The sequence below is a fragment of the Vespa mandarinia genome, chromosome 10, assembly GCF_050613455.1.
Source record: "Vespa mandarinia isolate Hongniang chromosome 10, ASM5061345v1, whole genome shotgun sequence".
Classification (NCBI taxonomy): Eukaryota; Metazoa; Arthropoda; class Insecta; order Hymenoptera; family Vespidae; genus Vespa; species Vespa mandarinia.
Genome location: NC_140819.1, coordinates 8,335,001 through 8,361,140, shown reverse-complemented (window position 1 = coordinate 8,361,140; position 26,140 = coordinate 8,335,001). Strand labels below are relative to the sequence as shown.

The following is a 26,140-nucleotide window of genomic DNA, read 5'->3' as shown; positions in this document are numbered from 1 at the left end:
ATAATTATACTCATATATTCTTTCGTCTAATAACTCTGCAAAAAAATAATTAGTTATTTTTTGAATGACTTATTTATAAACAATCCACTCGAGTATTATTAGAATTTAAGAACAATAATTATCGCTTGTATTTTCGCATTTGAAAACTTTCAATCGTTTCAATTTGAATATACATAAATTCGCAATTTGATTAATATTACTGATTTTATTGGCCCAAGAAATTAATCACGATTGGTCGAAAATGGTCGAAGACAAATTTGTCCCTCTTGCGGAGAATTTCTATAACTAAATATGAATCGTATTTAATATAACTACAAATTTATTCGTTTCATTCGAATTTGGGGGATCGTTAAATTCATTGTACTATTTTTATACTTATCTCTTATTCTAAATTAAAAAGATTGCAATATACATCTACGTAAATATGATTGATTAAAAGCAAAGAGAGTTTGTAAGGGGATGATTGTAAAACGAAAAGGATAAAATAGACGTATAAGATGTACGAATGAAAGTAAGAAAAAATGAATAGATGGCAGGAAGTTAGTGGCAATGCAGCTGCGGTCCGTTCGCGTTCCCTGTTCCCGGTGTTCAGATCCAAAATTAGTAAATAAAAGATGGTGGCTACGAGCAAGTTGTGTACCACATTGTCGCTAAGAAAATGTCTGGTAAAATGAAGTGGAAACGTAGAGGAATCGTGATTTCACAAGAAAACTCAAGAGGCATAGAGACCTAGTGAAAACGTCATTCTTAGGTACTCTAATTAACGTGTAAATAGTGTTCTTTTTTTTATCTACGTACATTTACCGAAGTAGAAAGAGAAAGAGAGAGAGATAGAGATAGAGAGATAGAGAGAGAGAGAGAGAGAGAGAGATAAAGAGAGTAAAGAAGAGGGGAGAGAGAGGAAAGAGAAAAGGAGAGAGTGAGACACCGAGAGAGGACCGAGGAAGAGTGGCGGCCGAAAAGGAGGATAATCTTGCTCCAGAGTTCACTGTAAGGTACAAATTCTCGCTATTTTTAGAATACGGCCGGACTGTCGATATTCATTCAAACCTTCTGTCGACGTTATTCATTTGGAGTTCCAATTTTGAGACTCTGAGAAATACGATCGAACCGATTATGATAGTTATATATATATATGTGTATGTATATCTATATATTATGTATATAAAATGAGGAAGGATAAGAACGGTCGATTGGTCTTACTTGTAAGTGTTTACGACCATTGAATAATCGTCATAGAAAAGTTTAATATCTCGAACTAAGTCAAATATCGCAGAGGAACGATTAGGAAGGATGATTTTTCTTAAACGGATCGTGGTTGAATAATCATTAGCGTAGTAAAGGATCCCTTTTGAATATCAGGATGCTATTTTTATCGGTGGAAACCTAAATACCGAATAGCACGCTCTCGTAGAGGTGCGCGCTTACGTCTATGTATGCGTGTAACACGTACACGCTGACACACATTTTGCTTTTCTCAATTGACAGTTGAGTCGATCTCGTTTAAAGTAACAATGCGCGTTGGCGTATCTTCTTGAACTCTTATACATAAATTCAATTCTAAGAATGTAATCATCCTACGATAATCGTTCAATCGTAAAGTTAAACATTTGTTAGAAAATGAAATGTTTAAAAAGCACTCCTCGATCTTAGGATAGTTTTAATCTTTAAGTATTCGAATAGACCTATATGCATGCATGTATGTATGTTGTATGTAGTATGCAAGTGCCGTCCGTTCGAGCTCGGATTTCAAAGTACCGCCGGCAGTATGCTTGAAACCGTATATGCTTAGTAGCCTTGATCCTTTCACCGTTATAAACCGATTATTGGACTTTGATATTTACTATTTTAGACGGGACGTATATGAGCGCGCGAATAACTTTTCATAAATGAAATAATATCGATAAGGAAAAGGTAAAGGTTAAAAAGTTAAAGCTGTAAACATCCAGTAAGTAGATCTTCCTCCTTTTAGTCAGACAAGAAAAAAGTTGGAAGAGGAGGTTAGAGTTGTAAGGGGAAGAGGCGCGCTTTTTAAAACGTTAACACGATGATCCTTCCTTTTTAACCGATTCGCAGCGTTATTTCGTCGTCCGAAATTAAAGATAATCGTAGTTGTTATTTCGTGGTGTCAACGTTGTTATTATTATTGCAAAAGGGGGCTGGAGGGGGTCGATGACGACGGGGCCATCGTACACCATCGTCATGGCTCGTTCGTATCGCGAAACGAAACCGTTTTGGATCGTGGCACCTACCGAGAATAACGAGATACAATAATATAACGTGAATCACACACCAGGATACCGTATTAGTACACCGTGTGACGTCATAGTGGAGAACATCATCCTTAACCGCGTCACGCACCGCTAAACCCGACCTTCGTCCGACTATACCTACTTAAGCTTTCCTTTCGCATTCCAACGACCTATTGAAGAAATGAGTTTCTCTCTCTCTCTCGCTCCCTCCTTTTAAAACAAGTCTCGAGTAATCGAGTAAGACAAGATCTTGTAAACTCTTTTTTTCTTTTTTATTTTTCCTTTCCTTTCCTTTTCTTTTCTTTTCTTTTTCCTTTCTTTTCTTTTTTATATCAGCGATAATAATAAAAAAAAAAAATCCATCTTCGTTGCCCCGTTTCTGTAATACACCTACGCAAATTCTACGACAATCTAGTATATCTATTTTCTATACTTAATATTCTCATCGTTCATCAATTTGGAAGTTTGCCTTTCTTTCGGAAGACAGAACTTTCACAAGACAGATCGTAGAACGTGAATTCGTATAAAGATATGGGAGTCATTAGGACGTCGGCCCTGAGGCTGGTCTGCCCACGCGACGGGTCTACGTGCTCTGCTAAAAATATCGAAAGCGCACCACCGATCGAGTATCGAGAATGATTTCGTACGCGCACGTGTTTCTTTCCCCTCCTCTATATACTCCATATACTACCGATCATCGGTGACGAGAACGAGTGATATCTCTTCTTGATCCTACCATTGTTCTCTTTCTCTCTCTCTTTTTTCTTTTTTGTCTTTCTCTTGTATATATAAAAACAAAAAATAAAATGAGAGAATTAAAAAAAGAAGAAGATAGAAAAACAAAGAACAAATCGATACTTCGATGACTCATGTAAGTAGATAATTTTTAATGGAGAATTAAGAAAACGCTGTTCTTTATTTCTCAATGAATAGTAAGAGCTTCATTTCAGTGAATTTTCTTAGTCTCAAGATACGTTTCAGTTTCTCGACGACCCTCTAAGATTATTAAGTACTGTTAGACGACAAGTGTACGGTTCAAAAGTCGCGACGATACGTTTATGCATTGCATCTTGCTAGCCAGTAGTCGCGAACATCAGAAAAAGACAGATAGACAGACAGACAGACCGAGAGAGAGAGAGAGAGAGAGAGAGAGAGAGAGAGAGAGAGAGAGAGAGAGAGAGAGAGAGAGAGAGAGAGAGAGAGAGAGAGAGAGAGAGAGAGAGAGAGAGAGAGAGAGAGAGAGTAGAAGGAGTGAAAGATGAGGGAGAAGAAGAGGGGAGGAAGGGGTCCAACGGACGGGAAAATGAACTCAGAGCATGAATGCATCGCCTTCTAAAATATGCAGACGGCATTGCGCTATGTATGCCAGTTGCTGAAACTCACTAGGAAAGGATGAGTCTTCCCGATTTTCTTCTAACTCGTTACACGTGACACGCGGAAATGCTTTCTCTTTGCCTGCCCATTTTCCTTTCAACGCTTGAAACGATCTCAAAGCGGGACATTCAAATCTACATGTGTTACGTATAATTTGGTTGAATAAAATGTTAAAAAAAAAAAAAAAAAAAAAAAAAAAAAAAAAAAAAAAAAAGCAAAAAAGAACGTAGAAAAATTGAATAATCATAAAAATTAATATCGAGAAGTCAGAAATATTTTATCTATTTGACTTAAACGGTAGAAGCAATAAAATCGATGGCTCCTAGTTCCAAGGCAAATGGCCAACCTTGGAATGTTCTAGTCGCTCTTGCTGCCCGTATCTATTTTATGTATATATCAATAGAAGCAATATAAAAATACATAATAACGTGTGAATTATAGTTTGGTAGTTGAGTTGGTAAAAGCTCTCGACATTGTTAAATTATATAGAGTAACATTATTCGAGGTCTTTTCGTTTTTAGAATGGTTCAATGAATTGCGATAAAGATCGGATGTTCAAGTATAATATTCTTCTGGTTGTAACGTAAGTGGTAATAGTAACGTAACATTTTTGGCATCGGTAATGCAGAACGGAGCTAAAATATTGTAGATCGTAACTTGTCTTTTCGATATAGCGTATTCTCGTTCTTTAGTAATAGAAACTTGTATATTATTGTTGCATATAAACGGTCATAATGACGCAATAATATTTCGTGCACGTCTTGATCGTTCTAATCTGGCAAGTAGTAATACGTTGACAAGGCATTCTTCTACCGAGTATAAAATTCCTACTTGTTCGTACAAAGTGCTCTCGTCCAATCTAGAAGAGAATGCTTCTACTTGACACTGATGTGAATATATCGTACGTTCTATATAACCTATTCAAAGTTGTTGCTGCCACAGCACAATTGCACTTTTTTTAATTGTCCCTGCTTTTATGTGCCATCAATATCAAGCTAAGCGTTTCATTCATTAAACAATTAGAATAATAATAATAATAATAATAATAATAATAATAATAATAATAATAATAATAACAACAATAATAACAACAACAATAATAATAATAGTAATAATAATAATAATAATATAGTGAAATTACGTAAGGACAAATGGCGTCGTAGTTCTTCCCAAGAAGCGAAAAGTTCTTCCGGGAAAGATGACTACCGATCTTGCAACATTTGCATCGTCGTCATTTGATGATTGCTTTGTTTTTTTTAGTTTCATTCACCCCGCGTGCCGTTGCACGTCTTTCTCGTGAATCTTTCCCGATTCTTGTTTCTCAACGAGGCGTCTGAACGAACGCCGCATTTAAGCCAGCCGTTATCCATATTGCGGTGCATTAATAGCCGGACGTCGAGAAAGAGAGAGAGAGAGATATAGTTTCTCTCGAGGCGAGTAGTCTACCAAAGACAAACATCGAAACAGTATTCGTTAATATGTTCCAATGTCCGCCGCCGGTCTAATACACAGAGCCTTTAAAATTCCTTCCTTACCGACAATTTTTGAATTTCGCGCTATTCGATGTTGTCTCCCTGACAACGCAATGTCGGATAAATTTTCATCGTGATTAGAGTTTTGATTGACACGATAATCGTAAAATCTTTCGCTTGACCTTTATATAATATTAAGATAGATAATTAGCAAGATGAAGCTTTTAATTCATACTTGAAGTAGGTATATTTTGATCACACCGTTCTAATCAATATTGATCACACAGTTCGATAGATGAAATGAAATAAATTTAGTTAATTTTTTTTTTTTTCTTTTTTCCCCAAACGAATTTATATCGTTGAAAAACGTTGACATTGAAAGTTAATTTTTTCTTTAGTTTCTCAATGATTTCACCAGTAGCAATAGGTAGATGTATTCCTTGCGCGAAGATGCGAGATGGCATAGAGGAGCCCACCGACGTGGAGACACACGTTGGCGTCTTGATGCTCGAAATAAACTCACCGCATTCTGTCTTTCTCTTTCTCTTTCTCTTTCTCTTTCTCTTTCTCTTTCTCTTTCTCTTTCTCCCCTTCCAATCTCGCTTTCACCCTTCTTCTTTAACACGTAAGCTCGCCTGGCTTAAAGCGCCTACTGTCATCCTCCTTTTATGAGGACAGGGACGAGATTTAGTCCGTCTCTCTTGCTGTTTTGCACTATAGCGGCCAGAAAGAGAAAGAGAGAGAAAAAGGATCATGCTTAGAGTCAAGCCCTTAAAAAAGTATTCCCCCTACAAAAAAAAAAAAAAAGAAAAAAAAACAGAAAAAAACTATCTTCGTATTTGCATGCGAAAGAAAGAGAGAAGAGAAAGTAAATGGCAAGCTTCTTTTCGTACTTAGCTTATCCTCTTCTCCTCCTCCTCTATGGTTGCAATAATACAAGTCGGTACTTTTGCTTATGTTTTCTAATTTTATACCGTTTTATTCTAAATAAAATCGTACGATCGAATTTATTATTTATAATTATAGAATTAATTGGATTTTCTTCTCATCTCATTTTCTTTTTTATTTTTTTCCTTTTTTTTTTTTTCTTTTTTTCTTTTTTTTTTCAGATAAATAACAAGCAAGATGGTCGTAGGCGAAGCTAGTATACATAATATAATGGGAGGCATGGAGAGTACAGGAGGAGTGCGTCTTCATAATCACAAGAGGAAATTGAAGCAAAGGTGAAGTGTCTTCATCGTGATGGCCAAGAAAAAAAAAAAGAGAAAGGGAACTGTAAATCGAAGAAAAAAGAAACGAAACTCGTCGTTGCACGTAATTACGAATTGGCTGGAATCCTCGTTGACGTTTGATCGATCGACCGATACTTCGTTTATTGCTGTTAAGCAATATAATTAATTAGAAATTTTCTAATTGGCAAGTTTACAAGTTTGCAGAGCGATAAACTAATAAAATGCGATCGGTGATGCGTTCGCCGATTTATGAGTTTTGGCAACGATTCGCGGCTCGGTATGCGACGAGTTTTGTTTGATGCCCGAGAATCGGCCGATTTGTTTCGACAGGCGCCGGCTTTCTAAGTTCGCTGGCATCGATCGTTAATAATCCAATATTCTCAGGTTTGACATTATCAAGAAACTGGGCCAGGGAACTTATGGCAAGGTCCAATTAGGAATTAACAAAGAAACGGGCCAAGAGGTAGCTATAAAGACAATAAAAAAATGTAAGATAGAGACAGAGGCTGATCTGATTCGGATACGAAGAGAAATACAAATCATGTCGAGCGTACAGCATCCTAATATCATTCACATTTATGAAGGTAAAACATTGAGAATCGTCCCTTACGAAAACTTAACAATTGCAAATTATTGAAATATTAAAATGTCATTATCTTCGATAGTTTTTGAAAACAGAGAGAAAATGGTATTGGTTATGGAATATGCAGCCGGTGGTGAGCTCTATGATTACTTGAGCGAACGTAAAGTTTTGTCCGAACAGGAAGCACGAAGAATATTTCGTCAGATAGCAACTGCAGTTTTTTATTGTCATAAACACAAAATATGCCATAGAGATCTTAAACTAGAAAATATACTTTTGGATCAAATTGGAAATGCAAAAATTGCTGACTTTGGCTTGTCAAATGTATTTGACGAACAAAGATTATTGAGTACATTTTGCGGTAGTCCATTGTATGCAAGTCCCGAAATAGTAAAAGGTACACCTTATCATGGACCTGAAGTCGATTGTTGGAGCTTGGGAGTTCTTTTATATACATTGGTTTATGGTGCCATGCCCTTTGATGGGTCCAATTTTAAACGACTAGTCAAGCAAATCTCACAGTCTGATTATTTTGAACCCAAGAAACCTTCTCGTAAGTTTTTTTAATATATATTAATTTTATATATTAAACGTGTAACTTTTCCATATTAGTTTATAGCCAATATTGAGACATAAATAATCTTTTGATTTGACTTTTGTTTCAGCTGCTTCCCCTCTAATAAGGGATATGCTCACAGCTTGTCCTGCTAGACGAGCAGACATTGAAAAGATTTGCAGTCATTGGTGGGTAAATGAGGGCTATGAACAAAATTGTCTCGACATTGCGGAAGATCTCGCTGCTCAAACACCCGTTCGACTTGACTTGTTACTATCGTTAGTACCTCAATCGGCTAGCGCAGAGAAATTACTTGTAGGCGATCAACAAACAAGCGGAGATGTCGCAAATAATATGTCTTCCGAAACGCTAGTACCTACGAGATGTCACTCTGTTGGTAGTCTAATGGAATTCGATCAAAATAATTCAGATAGACGAATAAGAGAATTATTTGAGGAAGAAAATAGAGGAGCAGCAGCAGCAGCAGCAGCTACAGATGCGAAAAGAAAATTAGAAACTACGCCATCGATGGATGAGACAATTGCGGCGACTGTTAAAAAGAAAGAAAGATCTAGGAGAAAAGAAAGATCAGACGAAAGAGAGCCTAGAATGTATAGATCAACGTCCAGGCATCATTCAGCACCAATTCCAAACTCTATAATGGAAGAAACGATGGAAGTAGAGCCTACAGCGATTGTAACTGTTCCTACAAGTAAGACTGTTGATTTAAATAAAGTAGACGCGGCAGCTTGTTTAGAATTAATAGAAGAATCTAAAGAAAAATCACCTAGCAAGGAGAGAAGTAAGACCCCTGTACCTATGGAGCATGAACAATTATCCAAAGAAATGTCTGCTAAAAATATTGATAGATTTTATGATACTAGTCAAAATGAAAACAAGGAAAGTGCGTTACAAGAGACGTATTCAAAGGCGTCAGAAGAAAGTAATCATCAACAGGAAATTGCTTCTTTAGAAAAGAATAAAAGTACACATGCATTACCAAATAAAGTAGCGTCAAGTAAGGAATTAAACGATACTTCCAAAATAAATGTGCCAAATAAAGATAATTTAAGTAACAAATTGGAAATCGATAATTCGCTTCGCTCTGTTTCGGAAGATATGAAACAAATAGACTCTATGGATAAAGAAATTAAGAAGTTAAAAGAAAGAGCGTTGTCTCTTGATTCTGAACTTGCCAACGAAGTAGAGGATGTAGTTACGAAACCCGTCGAAAGACGGCGATCGAAAATCTTTGAAACTGCAGAGAAGTTCAATCAAATGACATCCAGTTTAGAAAATGAAAAACCGAAAAAGATTTTCATTCCTGGTGTTAACGTTGGTGGTGCCAAGCGTGCCTTTGAACGCAAAGCAAGTCTTACATCTGGTACCAGTCTTACACCAGTTAAACATAATGCTTCTAAAGTTATTATCGATGTAGATAAGAAATCTGAAAAAATTGAAGATAAATCAAAACTCGTTCAGGCTAGTGTAGATACGGAGGAAAAGTCGAATAAGCGAGATGAAGCTAAGAAACGAGCAATTGATATAATATCCGGTGCAATTGGTAAGCCACCTGTGCTTCGAAAAGTTAATGGTTCTCCACCAACCTCTCCTCAAAACCAAGAGTCTAAAAAGATAGGATTAAAGATACCAGTAGGTCCAAACGATATTAGGGCTGCAACGGTATCGGTATCTACGCCAACTGAAACCAAATTTTCATTTGACAATAATTCCATTTCGTCCGACATTACTGTGAGTTATATTAAAGTTTTATAATTTATAAAGAATGATATTTCATAAGTTACACCTCTTTTATTATTTTTCAGACACCTACTACATGTGAAATATCCAATAGTGATAATTCACAAGTCGAAGAGCCAAAGTTGTCCAGCAAAATGGAAATAACACTTAAAAGTGCCACTTTACCACGACCACGAAAAACGAGTAAAGCGGAAATTACATTGTCAGGGAATAAGATTCCAGATACGGTTGCTTTTAAATCAGAAGTGGAGGCTAAAATTGATGCTTTCCCGTCGCAGAAGTTAAGAACACAAAGATCTGAAATAGCATTTCCCGTAGCTGCAGTAGTCCCACAGACAAATAGAAGTTCTAGTCTAGAACCAGAAATAAAACCAAAAGTTCAACCCCGGGAAAGGATTATTCCTATTCAGGTAATTTGAAAAAAGAAAAAAGTAATTCTAATTGACATTTACTTATGTATTACTCGATGATAATAGGTTGAGCCAGATCATCAACATGTGCAACAATCGCCTACTACTCCTCCCAAACCTCCGATGCCACAGAGATCTATGTCCCAACGATCAGGATCTTTATCTCGTCAATCAACAGCAGACTCCGATACCGACAGTGCTCTTGGTTCAACGATAGGACCAGAACCAATAAGAAAAAGCCCAAGGGAATATATAATTCCTATTGCTGTAGAAGGTGGTGGCTATGTTACACCCAGATCTGGTAGTGTTGAGCCAGAAAGTAAAACTGGCACGCCAACTAGTACAAATGCGCCAAGATCTAGATTCAGTAGACCAAGAAGAATGAGTTCTCTTTTATCTGATGCTAGCGAGGATGAATCACCATTTTCTACTTTACATAGGTAACGTCATGCTCTGTTATACTCTCAATAAAATATTTATAAATATATAATATCGTTGTAAATTTTGCAGAGATAGCGAAGATCTTTTACAAAGGCATATGCACAGATTGCGAAGCTCTCGGCCATCTAGACAACCATCTGAGCATGGCGATAGTTTATCTTCCGGCGAAGATGACGACGACGATGGTTTTGAGCTATTAACAGCTGAAAATTTGTTTTCTACTTTATTGTCTAGAGTACGAAGCTTGACACAAAGACTTAACGTTGATGATAGAGGCAGTAGTAGTTTTCCAAGTAGCCGATTATTGGGACGACTTGGAGTTAATTCGCCACAAAATTTTTGGAGTCATAATAAGCCATTATCAAGGTAATTAACAAAAAAAAAAAAAAAAAAAGAGTTGTATATTATTTTACATGACGTATTCACAAATGATATATGTGATATATTGTCGTATGTAAAAAAATATATGAGTTAAGTATTTCTTTGTCTAATGGCAATGATATCATTGCTCATTTATGCAAGCCACGAGACCTACTTTGAAACAAGGACCGTGACAACGTGAGTTCGATTTAAGGAAATAATAAAATAATGTAGAAAATTGCTAAAAATAATTTATGTCACCTGTGGACCTCAATAAAAATAAACATTTTTATACCATGCACTTTAATAGTACGGATATAAATTGACAATTTTGTAAGCATATCTTATTTTATTTAGTTTAATTTGCAATACTGTTCTATATTCAGCACGTGGTAGTGGCACACATGATACAGAAATAAGTGGGCTGAAAATACTTTCAACCTGCCCATAGATACTGGCACCCTTTCTTTTGCACTACACTTTCATTTTACTTCACTCTATTTTGATAAATACCGCTAGCTATTATATATTCAGAAGATGTCAATTTTGGCATAAATTAATAATGATAGTTACTATATGATATAAATGAATACTTGGCTAATTATCATAAAATATTCCGATAATGATTAATGGACTTCTTTTTTTTTTTTTCTATAGGCGACTGTCCGAATCGCAGTTCAAACATTCTCTAAGCCGTGACACTGATATATTTGGTAGAAAAGATTCTACCAGTTCAATAAATCCTGGCTCTCCTAATAGTCCGGGTTCTCACAACGCACCTTCTTCGAGGGAGAGCGTTTTTGAAATTGGAAGCAATACATTACCACGAGGTAAGGATATTAATCTATACATACGTCCTGCAGTTTACCGTGGAATTACCTGTAAAACGATAAAGTAAAATTAGAAAGTATTCAAACAAAATTTTACTTTGTATGAAATTTGTATTATTTTACTTGTTTGGAGCCAAGCCAATAAACTTGTTCAAATAAATTATCAACAACAGGAATCCACTGTAAAATGTATAAGTTTAAATATTTGATGTTGTATGGTGTTAACACACGTTTTCACAGTAGCTGTATAATATCTGCACATTGTAGTTACTACTTATGCAATTTCTGTTATTATATCGCTTTCGTAGAAACTAAACAATGTAGATAATTAGATTGAAACGATCTGCTGTGAAAACGTGGTATTATAATGCTATTTTTTCACTGGCTAAGAATATTAGCCGTGTGAGAAAATGCTGGATTGTATTCAGTATGCATTTCCTAGTACCTAGCTGTTGTCGAGTCGTTGATAGACAGAGCATATCTTTTCTGTTTATTTTATTGATTTACCCATTGTTTTCTTTTTCCAATTTATTCCTTTGATTTATTGCCTGACGATGTTTTGCAACTTTTTTGACTACTAACACTTTTTAGAATAACTAGATGGTTCATGTTTGGCACAGGTGGGTAGACTTTTTATTGATTTTTTTTTGTTTTTTTATTTTTTTTTTTTTTTTTTTTTTTCGTGGAAGATACATTTTTTATATTTTACTCATTGTTTATTATTAAATTTATTGGATTTGTTACTAAAGCGAAAACAAAATTGAATATTTCTTCACAAATAAATTTTCCATTAACTTTATAAATACTTTCTATTAGCAATAATTGCTATGTCAATAATATTCTTATAGATCTTATTATTTGTTATATATTATTTGTTAACGTGATTTATTATCTAATGTATAATTCGTTTGCCCCAAAAGAGGATATAGACTTTTCATTAAGTATAGAACTTAAATGCCTTGTCATGAATCATTGGTAGATAGTTTATATTTAAACCATAAAAATTTATACATTTAATATATTTATATTTTTAATATATTTGACAACTATCCCTAATTGTAATAAAAAATAATCAAAAAGAAAAAAAAGAAAAAAAAAAAGAAATCATAAAATCAATCATAAACTCACTTTGCCTGACATAGAACCTTGTAATATGCAATAATTGTTGCAATGCTGTTGTTGATTTATATTATCCTATAACAGTTTAGCAAAAAGACCTTTTATTTTTCATCTACCTAGAATATACTAAGGTTCAGAGCATGAATACACATATCCATAAACAAATATACATAAGAAACTCAATTCCACTTTCCAAGACAGAAATCCACATAGTTCGAATTTATGCATTATTTTACGTCTATCGTCGACTCTTCAATCAGTAATTAAATTAAATATTTATTACCACTGATTGATATTAAGGAGATTATATTTTTGATAAAATTCTTTATTAAACACAGAATACTTTTTATTTCAATCGAATTATTTAACTGTTATAATAGAATAATATATTTTCTTATTAATTTAGATCTTTTTAATCTAATTTAGATCTATGAATAAACATGTTAGTGATATATAAGTTCTGTGTTAGACAATGGAATTATCAAGAATATTATTAAATTAGTACAAGAATCTTGAAATGATAATTTATACATATACTTCCTAAATATTATTTCATAATAATCAAAACGATTATTAGATTATTAAATTGATAATATTATAAATACTATAATATGCTCTTAATATCATATCAAAGTAATTCTGTGAAATTCTGAGCAAGTATGTTTATCGAAGATGTATTCAGCAATATCTCAGTGGTCTAGTTTAATAATACGTATTGACGGACTTTTATAACGGTTGTTGCAGCGACCGTGCGAGTGACTCTACGTAGGCGGGCAGACGGTAATCCCCAATAGAGACATACCAAGTTAGGTACTATATTATATCTAATTTAGTGAATGTGGCCAGATGGTCCTTCTCATATAAATATCGAGTTATTTCATCACATACACTTCTTTCGAATTCCTCGAACATTCGTTGATCTTATATGACGTTCATTATTGTATGAAACAGTATCATCACAAAGTAGTCATATAACGTTTGTTTTCTTCATCTTTTCTTTTTTCTTTTTTTTTATATATATATATGTATATATATGTATATGTAGCTGTTTAATGAAAGTTTTCAAGAAAAGCACACTTTAACAGGTCGTAAGTGTGTGCACTAAAAGGCTGTTACATTTAAAAGGCATTAGACGTTAATTTTTATAATTTATTCTGACGTGCAAGCATGTATATGTATGTATTATTTATTTACGTATACTGAATGGGGATAGAACTAATGAAAAAAGGAGAAGGAAGAAGAAGAAGAAGAAGAAGAAGAAGAGGTAGAAAATTTTTATAAAATCAAATATATGCTTACATGTTAAGAATATTTGAAATTTATATATATATATACACGTATATATATAAAAAAAAATAAGAAAAAGAAAAAAGAAAGAAATAGCAACTGACAGTTTTAAATGTGATACTGAATAAAATGAGGACACTTAGAATAAATCGTACTATGCCTGCTAAAAGTTATTGACAAATCAGCTAATCGTTGGCGTGTTTTAAAGAAAAATAGTTGTTATACAAGCAACTTTTGAAATGACATTCTTAGGGAGGGTGTTATTAAGCTGTATATGGCAAACTAAAGCTAACACTTGTATGTAATGGCTGATATTTGTTGTGTTTTAAGAGTTTAAATAACAGTGTTTTATTACTTCACATTGTCTCAGCATGCTTTAATATAATGCTATTACATATTGTATTTAATATTATATATTGCATTATATTCTCTTAAGTTAAATTTACTCATTTAACACATTGTGATTTAGACAAGTATGAAGAAATATATTTATTCTTAGCGTGTATCTTTGAATCTATTGCAGTTATGTCTTGATATGTTAATTGTCTGTATAGTCTACAAACTATTATTTCTGAAAATGTGAAGTAAATCTTTTGTGTGCATGTAATTGTTAAATGAGTACATAAGTACACACTTTTGGTTTTCTTTATATATGTATATATAATAAATTTTATATATGTACATATATATACAAAAAAAAACACACACATATGAAGAGAAGCAGAGGGGGGAGAGAGAACGAGAGCGTGAGTGAAAGTGTGTGTGTATGTGTGTGTGTATGTGTATGTGTGCGCGCGCGTAAGAGAGAGAGAGAGAAAACAAGAGCACTATAGAGGCAAACAGACAGATAGACATTGACAAAAAAAATATTTACCGCGAATGCATATTTTCAGTCATATTTTTTATTGTACAAGTTGTTTAAAGAAAGAACAAAATTATAAATTCTTCCATTATTCTAAGTCCTAAGTCATTATACAGGCTAGCAATCTTAGAAAGATTAATTGAAAATATGCATTATTTTGTGTAAATTAGTGTTCCACATATATTAATGGGGAAACTTCTGAATATATATGTAATAACTTGGAAGATTTTTAAGAGAGTTAACATTATTTATTAATTTTTCGACAAATTTTATAAGAAGGTTTTATGTATGTAGAAATAAAGGAGTGTAATTATTAATATGGAGGTATTTTTCACATATCCTTGATAAAAATCCAATTTTTTCTTTTATTTCTTTTTTTTTCATTTTCTTTTCTTCTTTTTTTTTCTTTTTTTTTTCTTTTTTTTTCTTTTTTTTTCTTTTTTTTTTTTTTTTTTTTTAAATATCTGCTTATAGTATTCGCACAGACATTGTCTCAATTTTTTCAGATAAAGTAGAACATGAAGACATAGAAGCGGAGACGGTACAAATCAGAAAAGAGGCTCAAGAATCCTTAGAACAAAATTTTACTCCTAGTTTGGCACGAAGATTAAGCAGGCAATTTATAGAACAAACTAGACAATCATTACCAAGATCGTCATCGATATCATGCGAGAAGTATTATCAATCTCCGACTAGGGAAAATTTAAGTTTAATAGATACAGCCGAGGGTATTAAAAGACATTCTAGTTCAACTACGTCGGATCAAACGGAATATAGAAGTAGATCGGCCGATAGAAATATTCGAAGAACTAATAGTTTATTGGAAGCCGGAAATAAAGCGGATAAACTAGATTATCGATTTTCTAGAAGAAGTATCAGTCTCTTTGACGACGACGATAACTTGTTACCACTTCCAAGACAAGTCATGACTCTTGGTAGAAAGTATAAAGAAATTGGAAGATCGAATTCTGGGAATACTTGGAGAGATACTTTTAGTGTTCATAGAACGGATAAAATTCAAGAAGAATCTCTAGAAGATACATCACAGTTGCCTAAGGATGTATTAAACAATACGGATAATAATTTAGATGCTGGTTCGGTATCCGAATGTACTTCAGTATCTATATGTAATTCAAACACTAATTTGGTCGATACTACATCTAGTATATCGATCAAATCTCGCGATACATCCCCTGCTGATTCGTCGTCAAATATAATTGATTCTGGTAAACCATCATACAGAATGGATTCGTCGAAAAATTTTGAAAATAGACTTTTGGCAGCGGAGAATTTGATAAAGGAATCAAAATTGAAAAATTTAGGACCATCGAAGTTCGATCCCAATTTAAATTCTAATTACAAAGAAACCGATAAATGCGACAAAGAATCTTTAAGTTCAATCTCGGATGCACCTAACATGACCATATCTAAGCGACGCAGTTGCATTCCAAGTTTAAGATTACGTTCGGGTTCCTTAACAAGGGATCCTTGTATAGATAGTGATAGGAGAAAATCATTTGCCGGATCGCAAGGAACTCTTTCGAACATTAGAGCATTGTCGCCAGAAAAGTCTATTTTAAGTAAATTCTTTAGAGGTGGTAGCAGTAAAGAGAGTGATTCAAAGGACAAATCTCAGAAACCGAAGCAACATCGAATTTCACGCTTTTTACGGCCAGACTTCTTTGATACCCCACGGGAAGAAAGTAGATACGTTAAAGAAAAAGAAGCGCAAAAGGCTGCGGAAAACGAACGGAGAAAATCTAGATTCATGAAAAAAAAAAGTGAAAATAAAAGCGCGGAATGTAAGCAAGAGACAAAGCCAGAGAAGGAATTGAAGAATGAGATGAATTCACTTAAAAAAGATAAGTCTGATATTTCATCGGACGATAAATCTAATAAAGAGGATAATACGAAATTAAAATTTGAAAGACAATCCTCAAGAAATAGTTTTCTACATTCTTTAGAAAAAAAATTAGAAAAGTTTCGTGTAACGGATGAAACACCCAAATCTTCGTCCAATGGTGGTCTCTTGATCGATCAGAAAGTAAGAGCTTTGAGAGAGAACTCAGCGCCTCCATCAGATTCTTTGTTCACAGAATCAAATTTGATTAAAAGGGCAATTAGCGTTGAGGATATGTCTTCGAAAGAAAATTCTCTTAATTCTAGAAAAAGTAGAGTATCATCTGTTCTAGGATTGTTTAAAAGTTCTGACGTCAAACAAAATTCAAACGCAATCAAATCGCAAAGTACTATAATGAGTAAGTTAAAGAAAAGTCCTCCTAAGCTTGTAAAAACGGACGCTTCTTCGACGAACGAGGATACATCATCCACAAGTAAAATTCCAATGAAAATGGTTAAAAATGATTCTAGATTAATTAAGAAACCTACAGAAGGTAAAAAACCTTTGGATAATTCTATAACGGAATCGAAAAAATCGCAATATAAGGACAAAGTAAAAGAAAAAGATACAAATTCGAAAGAAAGAAAAATGTCTAATGAAAAGCTGTTAAAAACAAGTGGAGAGGATGAATCGCAAATAGATAAATCATCTCCAACAGAGATTTCAGTTGACAAGGAAATAGTTAAGAAAACAAATTCAGGTAAAAAGGAAGATGACCCTAAGCTTATTTCTAATCCACCAGAAACTCGTAAAGTAATGGACAATGGTGCCGCAGAAGGAAACATTTCTAAGCGAGAGAAGAAAGTAATAAAGACGAAGAAGAACGTAGGATCTGTAAAAAAGATCGGCACTGGAGTTACGAAAGCAGAGAAAGAAGAAAATGGCGATAAGAAAACATCCAAAATCAGTAAATTAAAGGAACCTGTGCAAAAGGAAGAGGCTGAAGGTACTAAGAAGAAAAAAATTGTACGTGTCGTTAAGAAAGTAGTCAAAAAATCGTCCGAAAATTCTGATAATAAATCGGAAGAAAAAGCAAAAGTTTTAAAATCTATCGTAAAAGGTAATACCTCGCCTAAAAAAGAAAAAAGTCCAGAAGCTCCGGCGATCAATGCTGATTATTCAAACGAACGTAATTCTGACTTACAAAATTCAACGAAATTTACAACTAGCGATAGTTCCATTCAAGAAACACGAACAAAGTTGAAAGGAAATCTTTCTTCTGTTGATGCAATATCAAATAAATCAGAACTAATGGCATCTGGAAATAATTCAAGTAAAAGTCCCGATTGTATTCAAATAAATGCTACGGATTCTGATGTTACTCAAACGAAACATACTGATACACGAGGTAACAGAGGAAGTTTAAAGCTTGATTTATCTAAAATACCTCAGCACACATTCAGAAATACCACCCCTAAAAAGGAATCTCCGAAATGTGAATTGATTAAACCAAATGTCAACGTGCTATCTCAATCTCCAAAAATAAATGAAACCAATGCTGATATTTCTTCTGAAAAGTTCTTAGATTCTTTATCAAAAATGACACATCATGCTACTATCACTGGTAACAAAATAATTATTGATAAACCATTGAGAGCTAAGGATGTTGCTGAATTGAAGAAAGAGGTCAATGAATGTGCAAGACTTATTGAAAATCAAATAGAATTACATAATGATATTGTGCCATCTAACGAAGATATTGCCGTGAGAAAGGAGGATGAAATTAATGCAAAATTGCATACTCCCCTAAATAATATTGACAAAACTGAACCCGTAAATGAAAAAGATATTTTCAAAGATACAACGCAATCTACCAACATGAATACTTATGCAGACGAAGTGACTTCACCTGCCGATGAACCAGATAGTTTTGATTCTTGGTCGATATGTTCGGCCGATATGAATCACACGCGAGCCGATTTAAGTTCACCTACTTCACCCTCGTATTCTCTTTTCTCGCGTGGAGATCAGGGAGAATCTGTAATAGATAGAATACGAAGGAGAAGTTTTTATTTAAGATTTAATGATAGAAGAAGGCCTTCCTTAACAGTACCACCACCAGGAATAACTTTACCAAGCAGCACATTACCAAGAAAATATAGTTCTAGTAATTCGAGAGACAGAGATCGTAGTAAATTGAATAGTTATCCTTTATCCAATAAAAAACTAATGCAAAGAAGTTATAGCCTACACAACGAAGACATACCGTCATATAGAAAATCACCGATCGATAAAGAAAAATACACGGATCTAGTGTCATACAACACAGAAGTTAAAACACCCACTGAACATTATAGTACCTTTTCACATTCAACATACGATCCATTACGAAAATATTTAAGATCTCCGACATTAGAATTGTCTACAGCACATAAAAGATACCACAGTACAGACTTTAGTATGGACGATGAATTAGGAGCATATAGAAATTCTTCCCTGAATTCTATATTAAATAATAATCCAGTAGAATTTTATGGAAGTAGAAATTCTAGTATGCTACCAAGAAAATACGGATCTACTATTACCTCCACAGAACCAAAGACAGTAGAATATTATGAAGAATTGTTGTCTCCAAGTAATCCAGAATATCTAACAGTACGAAAATCTCCATTGTCCAATGAATACCTAAACAGATCCGAAAATGGTTATTACAATATAAATTCAATTAAATCTAAAACATGTATAGCTAAAACAAAAACAGAATCCACAGAAGAAATTAATAAAGAACTTGAAGAACAAGGAAGGTAATTTACATGATTTTTTTTCAGTTTTAATCAATTTTTTAAAATAAAATATTATTTTTTATCTTAAATATACTACAGACAATTGTTTTGTTTTTCAGAATAACAAGTCAATGTAATAGTGAATCCAAAGATATGCCTTCAACTTCATCAGATTTGCAATCAATTATTCATAATACTGAATAAAGGATTATTAATAATATGAGGAACAATAGAGAGAGAAAGAAAGGAGCATCCTTTTATATTATATATTTTTATCCAGCCAAAAAGTATATTTTTCAATTGCTATATCCATCTATTTGTGTCTTAGATTTTTACAATAATCCAGAATGGAAGTAATTTATGCGATATTTTAGAGAAATTTTTATTAGGCTTTTAAATATTTCATGGATATATGAATCAGTACCAACAATGTTAAGTTTTATTTGAATATATTATAAATACATGCTTTCACGTTTAATATATATTATTATTTCGAGCATAAATTCTGAAAGAGTAATAAAGTACTATATAAAACTTTATATCATCCGTGTAAAGTAATGTACCAAACTTAAACGTGAAAGCAATAATTAATGTTATAATGTTTTTATATAACAAGTCTATTTTAAGTAACTTTATCTATATATTTCAAGCTTCTTCTGTATGATAAGAGCTCTATTGCAAAGACAATATACATGATGAAGTAACAAGAAAGAAATATTGTTAAATGAAATGAAATTGTCGCGCGTGTTTAATTAAAATATTTTCAAATGTTATCTATTCTCTCTTTTATTGCAAATACGATTATGTAGTTACATAAATTTATCATGAATGACATGAATGTTATATTAATCATTTAGTTCTTATATTTCTTGGTAGTTGTGTCAATATTTGTGTTTTACCTTTTTTTTTCTTTTTTTTTTCTTTTTTTTTTTTTTTTTTATAATAGCTTTAAACAAAAAGCTATATGTATACAATCTATATATTTAATGCTTATATTTATCAAAAAAGTGTTAAGGCACACTAACAAAGTATCTTTATAGAATGATCAATTTCTCCTTCTTTTCTGCAAAAAAAAAATCAATTATGTGATTGATAACATAATGTCAAAATGCAAATAGAATTAGCATAGCATACAACTGCGTTCTTACTATGAAAATTCCAGCATATAGTTTATCAATACAATTGTACTGTATAGCATACATATAGCATTGTGTTTCCCAAATATAGTGACATTGTTTTATGAAGGATATTGTAAGTTATGTAAGTGCGGCATTGTATATAACATTCACATTCAAGAGTTAGTTTGTTTTTTCTTTTTTTGTAACATCAACTGTATCAAATTTAATAATATACATATAATATTATTTGGACTTAAATATTTATAGAACTATAAAAGTGATATTGGCAGTCATGGATCGTAAATTCGAACAAAAAAATATAACAAGTTATATTAAGTTGTTGCAATTATATCGGGATAAAAATACCTAATGAAACACATTTATTTAGTTCTATTAGACAGAACAATCTTATAATTTATACAAAAACTCTGTTGTTGTTATTCATAAAGTAATAACTTTTGTTAAAAAAAAAAGATAATGATATATGTAAAAATACTGTTTGAAAGTATGAGAAACTAAATAGGATTTTGATTCCTTGTAGCAATGTTGCCTTATATTTGAAAAGACGATTGCTGGTTAGATCAATCAAGGTGTGAAAGAAAGTTGATGTTTGTATAGAAGCCTCTGACTGATCAACCATAGTCTTCCGCTTGTTATGTATGTGTTTTCTATTGATATACACATTTTAAATAAATATTAATAATTGAATGACTATTTTTTTCTTCTCCACATTTGAACAACTTCATCAATGATTGATTAATGATCGAACCTGTTAAGCTAATCATATCTATTCTTACAAAAAGATCCTATCTATGGATCCTATTAAATTGCGTTTTTATGTTGAGCGATATGAAAAAGAAAGTCGTACATTGAAACTACAAGAAAAATTTGTTCTTACTGATCAAATAAAATCTTTGACTGGAAAATTTTATGCACGTCACGATGCTGTTTCTTTATTTGACATTCCAGAGGAATATATTAAATTTATAGAGAGGCGTACAGCTTTGAAACCAAAAGATATTTATAAATTTAGGCCTCCTTCAGTTAATATGGAGTAAATTATTAACATTAATTATAAAAGATTACATATTATAAATAAAAATTTTTAAATTGTTTGAAATAATTGTAGATATGGATGGTTTATAAAACCATTGATACCAAGATCAGATGATCCAAGATTACATTTTGCTAAAAAAGGATGTGATTTTATTAAGAAAGAATTATATCAACGACATCTTCAGAAAGGTCTACCAGTAGAAAGATTTACTGGTGTCCCATTCAAGACATGATACTTTTATATGCATACAAATATATATATATATATATATATATATATATATATATATATATATACCTCCACAAAACTTAAAAATAAAATTTTGTCTTTGTTTATAAGAAAGTTGCTAATTCATATTTTTGTAAATGTGATTAATTCACATTTCATATAAATCTTATCTTGATATAAATTTTACAATTGCGTCAAATTCAATACTAATGTTGTGTTACTGTTTCCTGGCAACATGTATACTAGCATATACCAGTGTTCATCTGACAAATGGCAATTTCTAAAGAATTGATAAGTGCCTTACTTAATAAAAATGTCTAAGAGAATATTTTGTTAATATAATTTATTAAATAATTTAAAAAATTAATTAAGCGTGGTGATAATACTAATAGTAATAGAAAAGTAAAAACTAAAACTCTTCCTGCTCAATACAATGAAATTACTTGTGCTAGTGAAGTAGTTTTCAATGAACATGACAGGAAGAGGTTTTTTTGTTAAAATACAGCTTAATCTTCATGCTGTATGTATATAATTACTGTCACCAATTTTTCAAAAAAAAGCCTTACTCTTTTTTAAAACAAAATGGATTATAAAATTAGTGTTTTTTTTATAGGTATCTTGTCCCGGTGTCTGGTTATGTCCAAATGGAAAAATAACTTTAAAAATTAATACTCTTAATTCTAATAGAGAGTCTCATAGAATTGCACCAGTTTTTCCATTACTACTTCATGAAAAATTTACATTTGAAAAAATGTTTTCTCATGTAGTTACTTTAACAGAATTACAACATAGTCTGGAACAAGAATTTTTTTTTGCAGAATTAGTACAATGGGTTACACCTTCTGGTAGAGGAGTCATTTTAGCTACATTTGAAACAAATTTAGTTGATTTATTATACCCTACATCATGTTTCAAAGGGCTATTAGCTCGTGTAGACATAGATTTACTTATGGAACCTACTAAATATTTTCCTGTAAGAATAACAAATCTTTTTATATATATTCATTCTTACTTTACCAATAAAATAAAATATATATACGTACAGGGTATAATAGCACCTAAAATTGAAGTGTCCACAAAAACTATTATAGAAGGAATTATGAACATAGATGATATTAATATGTCAGGGATACATATCATCAATCCAAAAACAATAAACTCAAAGGTACTAGGCTGTTTATTAATTTTAAATTATATTAATCATAATTCCTATAAAAACAAAACAAAAACAAAAAAATAAAAAAAAAATACTTTGCAGAATGCATCATGGATCAACAGAAAACGACCAGTCAAGGGTATTATCAGACAAAAGAGAGTTTGTCATAGTCAAGGAATAATTGCAGATAAAAATTATCAATTGTATGTATAACACATAAAAAATAGAAATATAAAACAAATATGGTTATATTAATCAATTATTTTATACTATTTTTACAGATCTCAACAAAAATCAAATAATAAATTAAATTCATATGTATATCCTATTAAAAGAGTGCAATGTCCTAATGGTCAATATTGTTGCGCAGGAAAAAAATCTATTTGTAATTGTGAACCGTGTTATTCAGAACAAAAATCTAGACCCTTAGCTTCACATAATGATTCACATATTTATGACAAATGTCCCGTTTGTTTAAAATATAAATATTATTTTTCCAATCAAAATAATCCAACTAATACTGCACAAAGTTACAATATTTATTGTAAAAAAGATTTGTTAAAAGACCATCATTTCTCTAAATGTACTTGTCAGTTTTCTAATGATAAAAATCACAATATTATTCAATCTCCAAACAATATACATACAGGACAAAAAGAATCAACAGTATCTATGTAAGATAATTATTACTAATAAATGTTTGTTTGAAAGAAATATCATATAATTTATTTTACAGGTTAGAATCGAAAGTAAAAACGGTAGATAACATAAATGAAACTTATTATAAATGTGGGCAAAATCAATTGAAAGATTTTTACAAAAACATGGAAAAATTTTATAAGAGAATGTATGAACAGGCAAGAAAGCATGCTGAAGGAATTAATGCATAATGAATTGACATGAATCTGTCATGGATTTTATATTGTGATGTTGTAATTAAAATTGAACCTGTGTTGTTAGAATAATTGTTTTTCTTAAAAAATAAGTATCAGTACAAGAAGAGTTTTATAACTCAGACCACAATATTACGTATTGTGGTATTATATTACAGTATTACTTTTTCATATTACATTCTTCAATGTACTATACTTTATATACATATTTACAGAGTAAGTTTCAAAGAATATTAATTTCAAATTGATTTTTTTAAATAAACTTGTCTTCCTTTTTTATAAGCTGGCGTACGTGCTACCCTTGCACCACGAAGAGTAACAGATTTTTTCAAGAGAGCTGGCGTTCTTAAATGTATACCTCGTGCACATGGAGTCCAGCCTTGTAACTTAACTTTTTCATTTTCTTTAGGAGTGACTGCTATCCAACCTATAGAAATATATTTTAATATTTTATATGAGTTTTAAATGATTTGTAATATCTTATCTCATTAAATTAATATTACCTGCATTTGATAAGACAATATCTGCTGCAGATTCTGTTTCATTGATACCTGTTATTTCAAATTGTTTTGATTGTAAGGGTGGCCATACTTTCAATCTTTGTGGATTATTTATAGGCACAACAAAAGCTTGTGTGTGTAATAATTCTTTATATAAATAATCTGCATCACTGACACGGCACATTGTGATAGGTAATTTGCTGCTTGCAAAAATTGTACATCTGTAAAAATTTGTAATTATAGAAATAATATATAGGTGCAATTTAAACCTGGTATATAAAGAAATACCTAATATACACGTTTCCTTCTAAATAATCCAATCTTCCCAAACCTCCTATAAATATTGTTTCTTCTGGTTGTACAAGAAATGTTCTAGGTGAAATAATTTTGTTTGGCAATGTTTCTATTATTTCCTCAATTGTTAATAAATCCATTATTTGATCCGGTTGAATAGTTCCAGGTGTATCATAACACCAACGACTATATTTGTATTCAGGACGAGTTTCATCCAATCCAAACTTATCTTTATTAAATTTAGAGCTTAAAGAAATGATACCAATATTCTTTGAATTATTGATGTTGCATGATGTGAATGTTTTACCAACAACTCCTAGATAATATTAATAATATTACAAGATACAATAAATTCTAAATGAACGATATAAAACATCTATAATATACCTTGTAATGTAGCATATTTTATATTATGCGATAATTTAAATTGATAATTTTGTATGTATTGTTTTGCATGCTGATTTTCTTTCTCAGCTTTTAGCCTTAATGTTCTCTGATAAAGTCTCCACTTAGAAAAATTCAAAATAGGAAATTTTAACAAATTCAAAGTTGTTCCTGGCCATGGAGATATCGTTGCACGTTGTACAAGATCAACAGCTTGCACTTTACAATAATCAGAATGTAAGAGATCGTTAAATAATGAAGATTTACCTACATTTGTGCATCCAATTAAAAATACATCTCCTGCAATATTAAGAGACAACCTAATAATAAAGAGCAAGTATATCTTTTTAAATTTACATAACGTCAATTTTTATATACCTTTATATCTCCATAATTTATGTAATTTATTTATAAAATTTTCTATTCCATATCCAGTCTTAGCAGAAATCAAGGATATATGCTTAATATTGTTTTGCCCTATTCCTGCATTTTCTATAGCCTTTGATATACACATTTTAACATGACTTTCGAATGTCGGTGAATCCTTAGGCAACAAATCAATTTTATTTCCAACTACAAATACTGGTGTATGTCGATGCAAGATACTACCAATATTCGGCCATATACTACATGGAAAATCTGTTAAGTCTATTATTAAGATAACCGCACATTTTTTTGTTTTTATAACTTTTAACAGTTCGGGGTAATCTTCCGAAGATACTTTCACTTTTAAAGCTGTATTATAATGTTTCAAAAAGTGACATCTTTGACAAATCATATTTTTTAGTTCCTCATCGGTTATACCTACGAATAATTCAGAAGGTAAATAACCAGGAAGCGTATGATCTTTACAATGTAGTAAAGCTCCGCAACCGCCACATGGGATACTACTAATTTGAGTGTTTTCATTAGGTGAACCATAAAGCCAATCACTTGAATTTTCTTGCATATCATCATACTGTTCATAATCATCCATCCACTTATGCGCAACATTCTGCAAGTTTTTAAATTTCTTTTCAAGATAAATTTCTTCGTACTCTACAAAACTTGGTTTCTCTTTACCCTGTATTGAATTTGTAGCTTCTAAATATTTTTCATACAAGTTCTTATATATTTCATTAAGCGATAATTTATCATCCGTGTCTTTAGGAATATTCTTGACTATGTCAGCAGGTGTATCCACAATTTTAAAACTATCAGTAAATGCATAAGGCATATGTATAATCTTACGTGATTCTCTATCATCTGGATCGGAAAGTGTTTCTATTTCATTTTTAGTTTTGAAGTCTGTACAAATATTATTATTAATACGATTCAACATGACACTAAATACAGGCTCATTTACTTG

The 26,140-nt window shown here is 31.9% G+C and overlaps 4 protein-coding genes across 11 annotated transcripts in view; 3 read left to right on the top strand and 1 right to left on the bottom strand.

The window, feature by feature from the left end:
• The first annotated feature begins 518 nt into the window (after window positions 1-518).
• Window positions 519-20,060, top strand: Nuak1 (Nuak family kinase 1). Of its 6 annotated transcripts, none has more exons than XM_035875042.2 (11): window positions 519-751; window positions 6,208-6,321; window positions 6,715-6,914; window positions 6,996-7,466; window positions 7,579-9,221; window positions 9,296-9,640; window positions 9,707-10,080; window positions 10,151-10,447; window positions 11,099-11,271; window positions 15,046-19,183; window positions 19,282-20,060. In XM_035875042.2, the coding sequence occupies exons 2-11, from the start codon at window positions 6,224-6,226 to the stop codon at window positions 19,364-19,366; spliced, it is 7,824 nt and encodes a 2,607-aa protein (XP_035730935.2). In that variant the 5' UTR covers window positions 519-751; window positions 6,208-6,223; the 3' UTR covers window positions 19,367-20,060. The 6 variants fall into 6 exon arrangements, with proteins under 6 accessions (XP_035730935.2, XP_035730934.2, XP_035730933.2 ...); XM_035875041.2 differs by having other exon boundaries at window positions 519-990; XM_035875040.2 differs by having other exon boundaries at window positions 519-995.
• Window positions 20,061-21,092: 1,032 nt separating this feature from the next.
• On the top strand, window positions 21,093-21,569 carry LOC118445490 (uncharacterized). The gene is made up of 2 exons (XM_035875065.2): window positions 21,093-21,334; window positions 21,410-21,569. The coding sequence occupies exons 1-2, from the start codon at window positions 21,093-21,095 to the stop codon at window positions 21,567-21,569; spliced, it is 402 nt and encodes a 133-aa protein (XP_035730958.1).
• Window positions 21,570-21,810: 241 nt separating this feature from the next.
• On the top strand, window positions 21,811-23,611 carry LOC118445498 (uncharacterized). Of its 2 annotated transcripts, none has more exons than XM_035875081.2 (6): window positions 21,811-22,085; window positions 22,179-22,538; window positions 22,611-22,730; window positions 22,824-22,924; window positions 23,003-23,395; window positions 23,458-23,611. In XM_035875081.2, the coding sequence occupies exons 1-6, from the start codon at window positions 22,032-22,034 to the stop codon at window positions 23,609-23,611; spliced, it is 1,182 nt and encodes a 393-aa protein (XP_035730974.2). In that variant the 5' UTR covers window positions 21,811-22,031. The 2 variants fall into 2 exon arrangements, with proteins under 2 accessions (XP_035730974.2, XP_035730975.2); XM_035875082.2 differs by having other exon boundaries at window positions 22,165-22,538.
• Window positions 23,612-23,853: 242 nt separating this feature from the next.
• Window positions 23,854-26,140, bottom strand: part of LOC118445494 (nitric oxide-associated protein 1) — a 47,398-nt gene continuing 45,111 nt past the window's right edge. The window contains exons 2-6 of one of the 2 annotated variants that reach the window (XM_085659896.1): window positions 25,171-25,786; window positions 24,796-25,092; window positions 24,403-24,724; window positions 24,118-24,335; window positions 23,854-24,041 (exon numbers count right to left, since the gene is read on the bottom strand). In XM_085659896.1, coding sequence (XP_085516022.1) covers window positions 23,854-24,041; window positions 24,118-24,335; window positions 24,403-24,724; window positions 24,796-25,092; window positions 25,171-25,768 — 1,623 coding nt within the window. In that variant the 5' untranslated portion in view covers window positions 25,769-25,786. Of the gene's footprint in view, window positions 24,042-24,117; window positions 24,336-24,402; window positions 24,725-24,795; window positions 25,093-25,170 lie in introns of both variants that reach the window. The other variant, XM_035875068.2, reaches the window with a different exon arrangement.

Excerpts from the sequence above, each read along its gene's own strand:
- Nuak1 (XM_035875042.2), top strand. The coding sequence starts at position 6,224 with ATGGTCGTAGGCGAAGCTAGTATACATAATATAATGGGAGGCATGGAG. Across the intron at positions 11,272-15,045 it reads AAGCAATACATTACCACGAG|ATAAAGTAGAACATGAAGAC; the intron begins GTAAGGATATTA and ends CAATTTTTTCAG. Across the intron at positions 19,184-19,281 it reads GAACTTGAAGAACAAGGAAG|AATAACAAGTCAATGTAATA; the intron begins GTAATTTACATG and ends TTTGTTTTTCAG.
- LOC118445490 (XM_035875065.2), top strand. The coding sequence starts at position 21,093 with ATGGATCCTATTAAATTGCGTTTTTATGTTGAGCGATATGAAAAAGAA. Across the intron at positions 21,335-21,409 it reads CCTCCTTCAGTTAATATGGA|ATATGGATGGTTTATAAAAC; the intron begins GTAAATTATTAA and ends AAATAATTGTAG.
- LOC118445498 (XM_035875081.2), top strand. The coding sequence starts at position 22,032 with ATGAACATGACAGGAAGAGGTTTTTTTGTTAAAATACAGCTTAATCTT. Across the intron at positions 22,539-22,610 it reads AACCTACTAAATATTTTCCT|GGTATAATAGCACCTAAAAT; the intron begins GTAAGAATAACA and ends ATATACGTACAG. Across the intron at positions 23,396-23,457 it reads AAAGAATCAACAGTATCTAT|GTTAGAATCGAAAGTAAAAA; the intron begins GTAAGATAATTA and ends TTTATTTTACAG.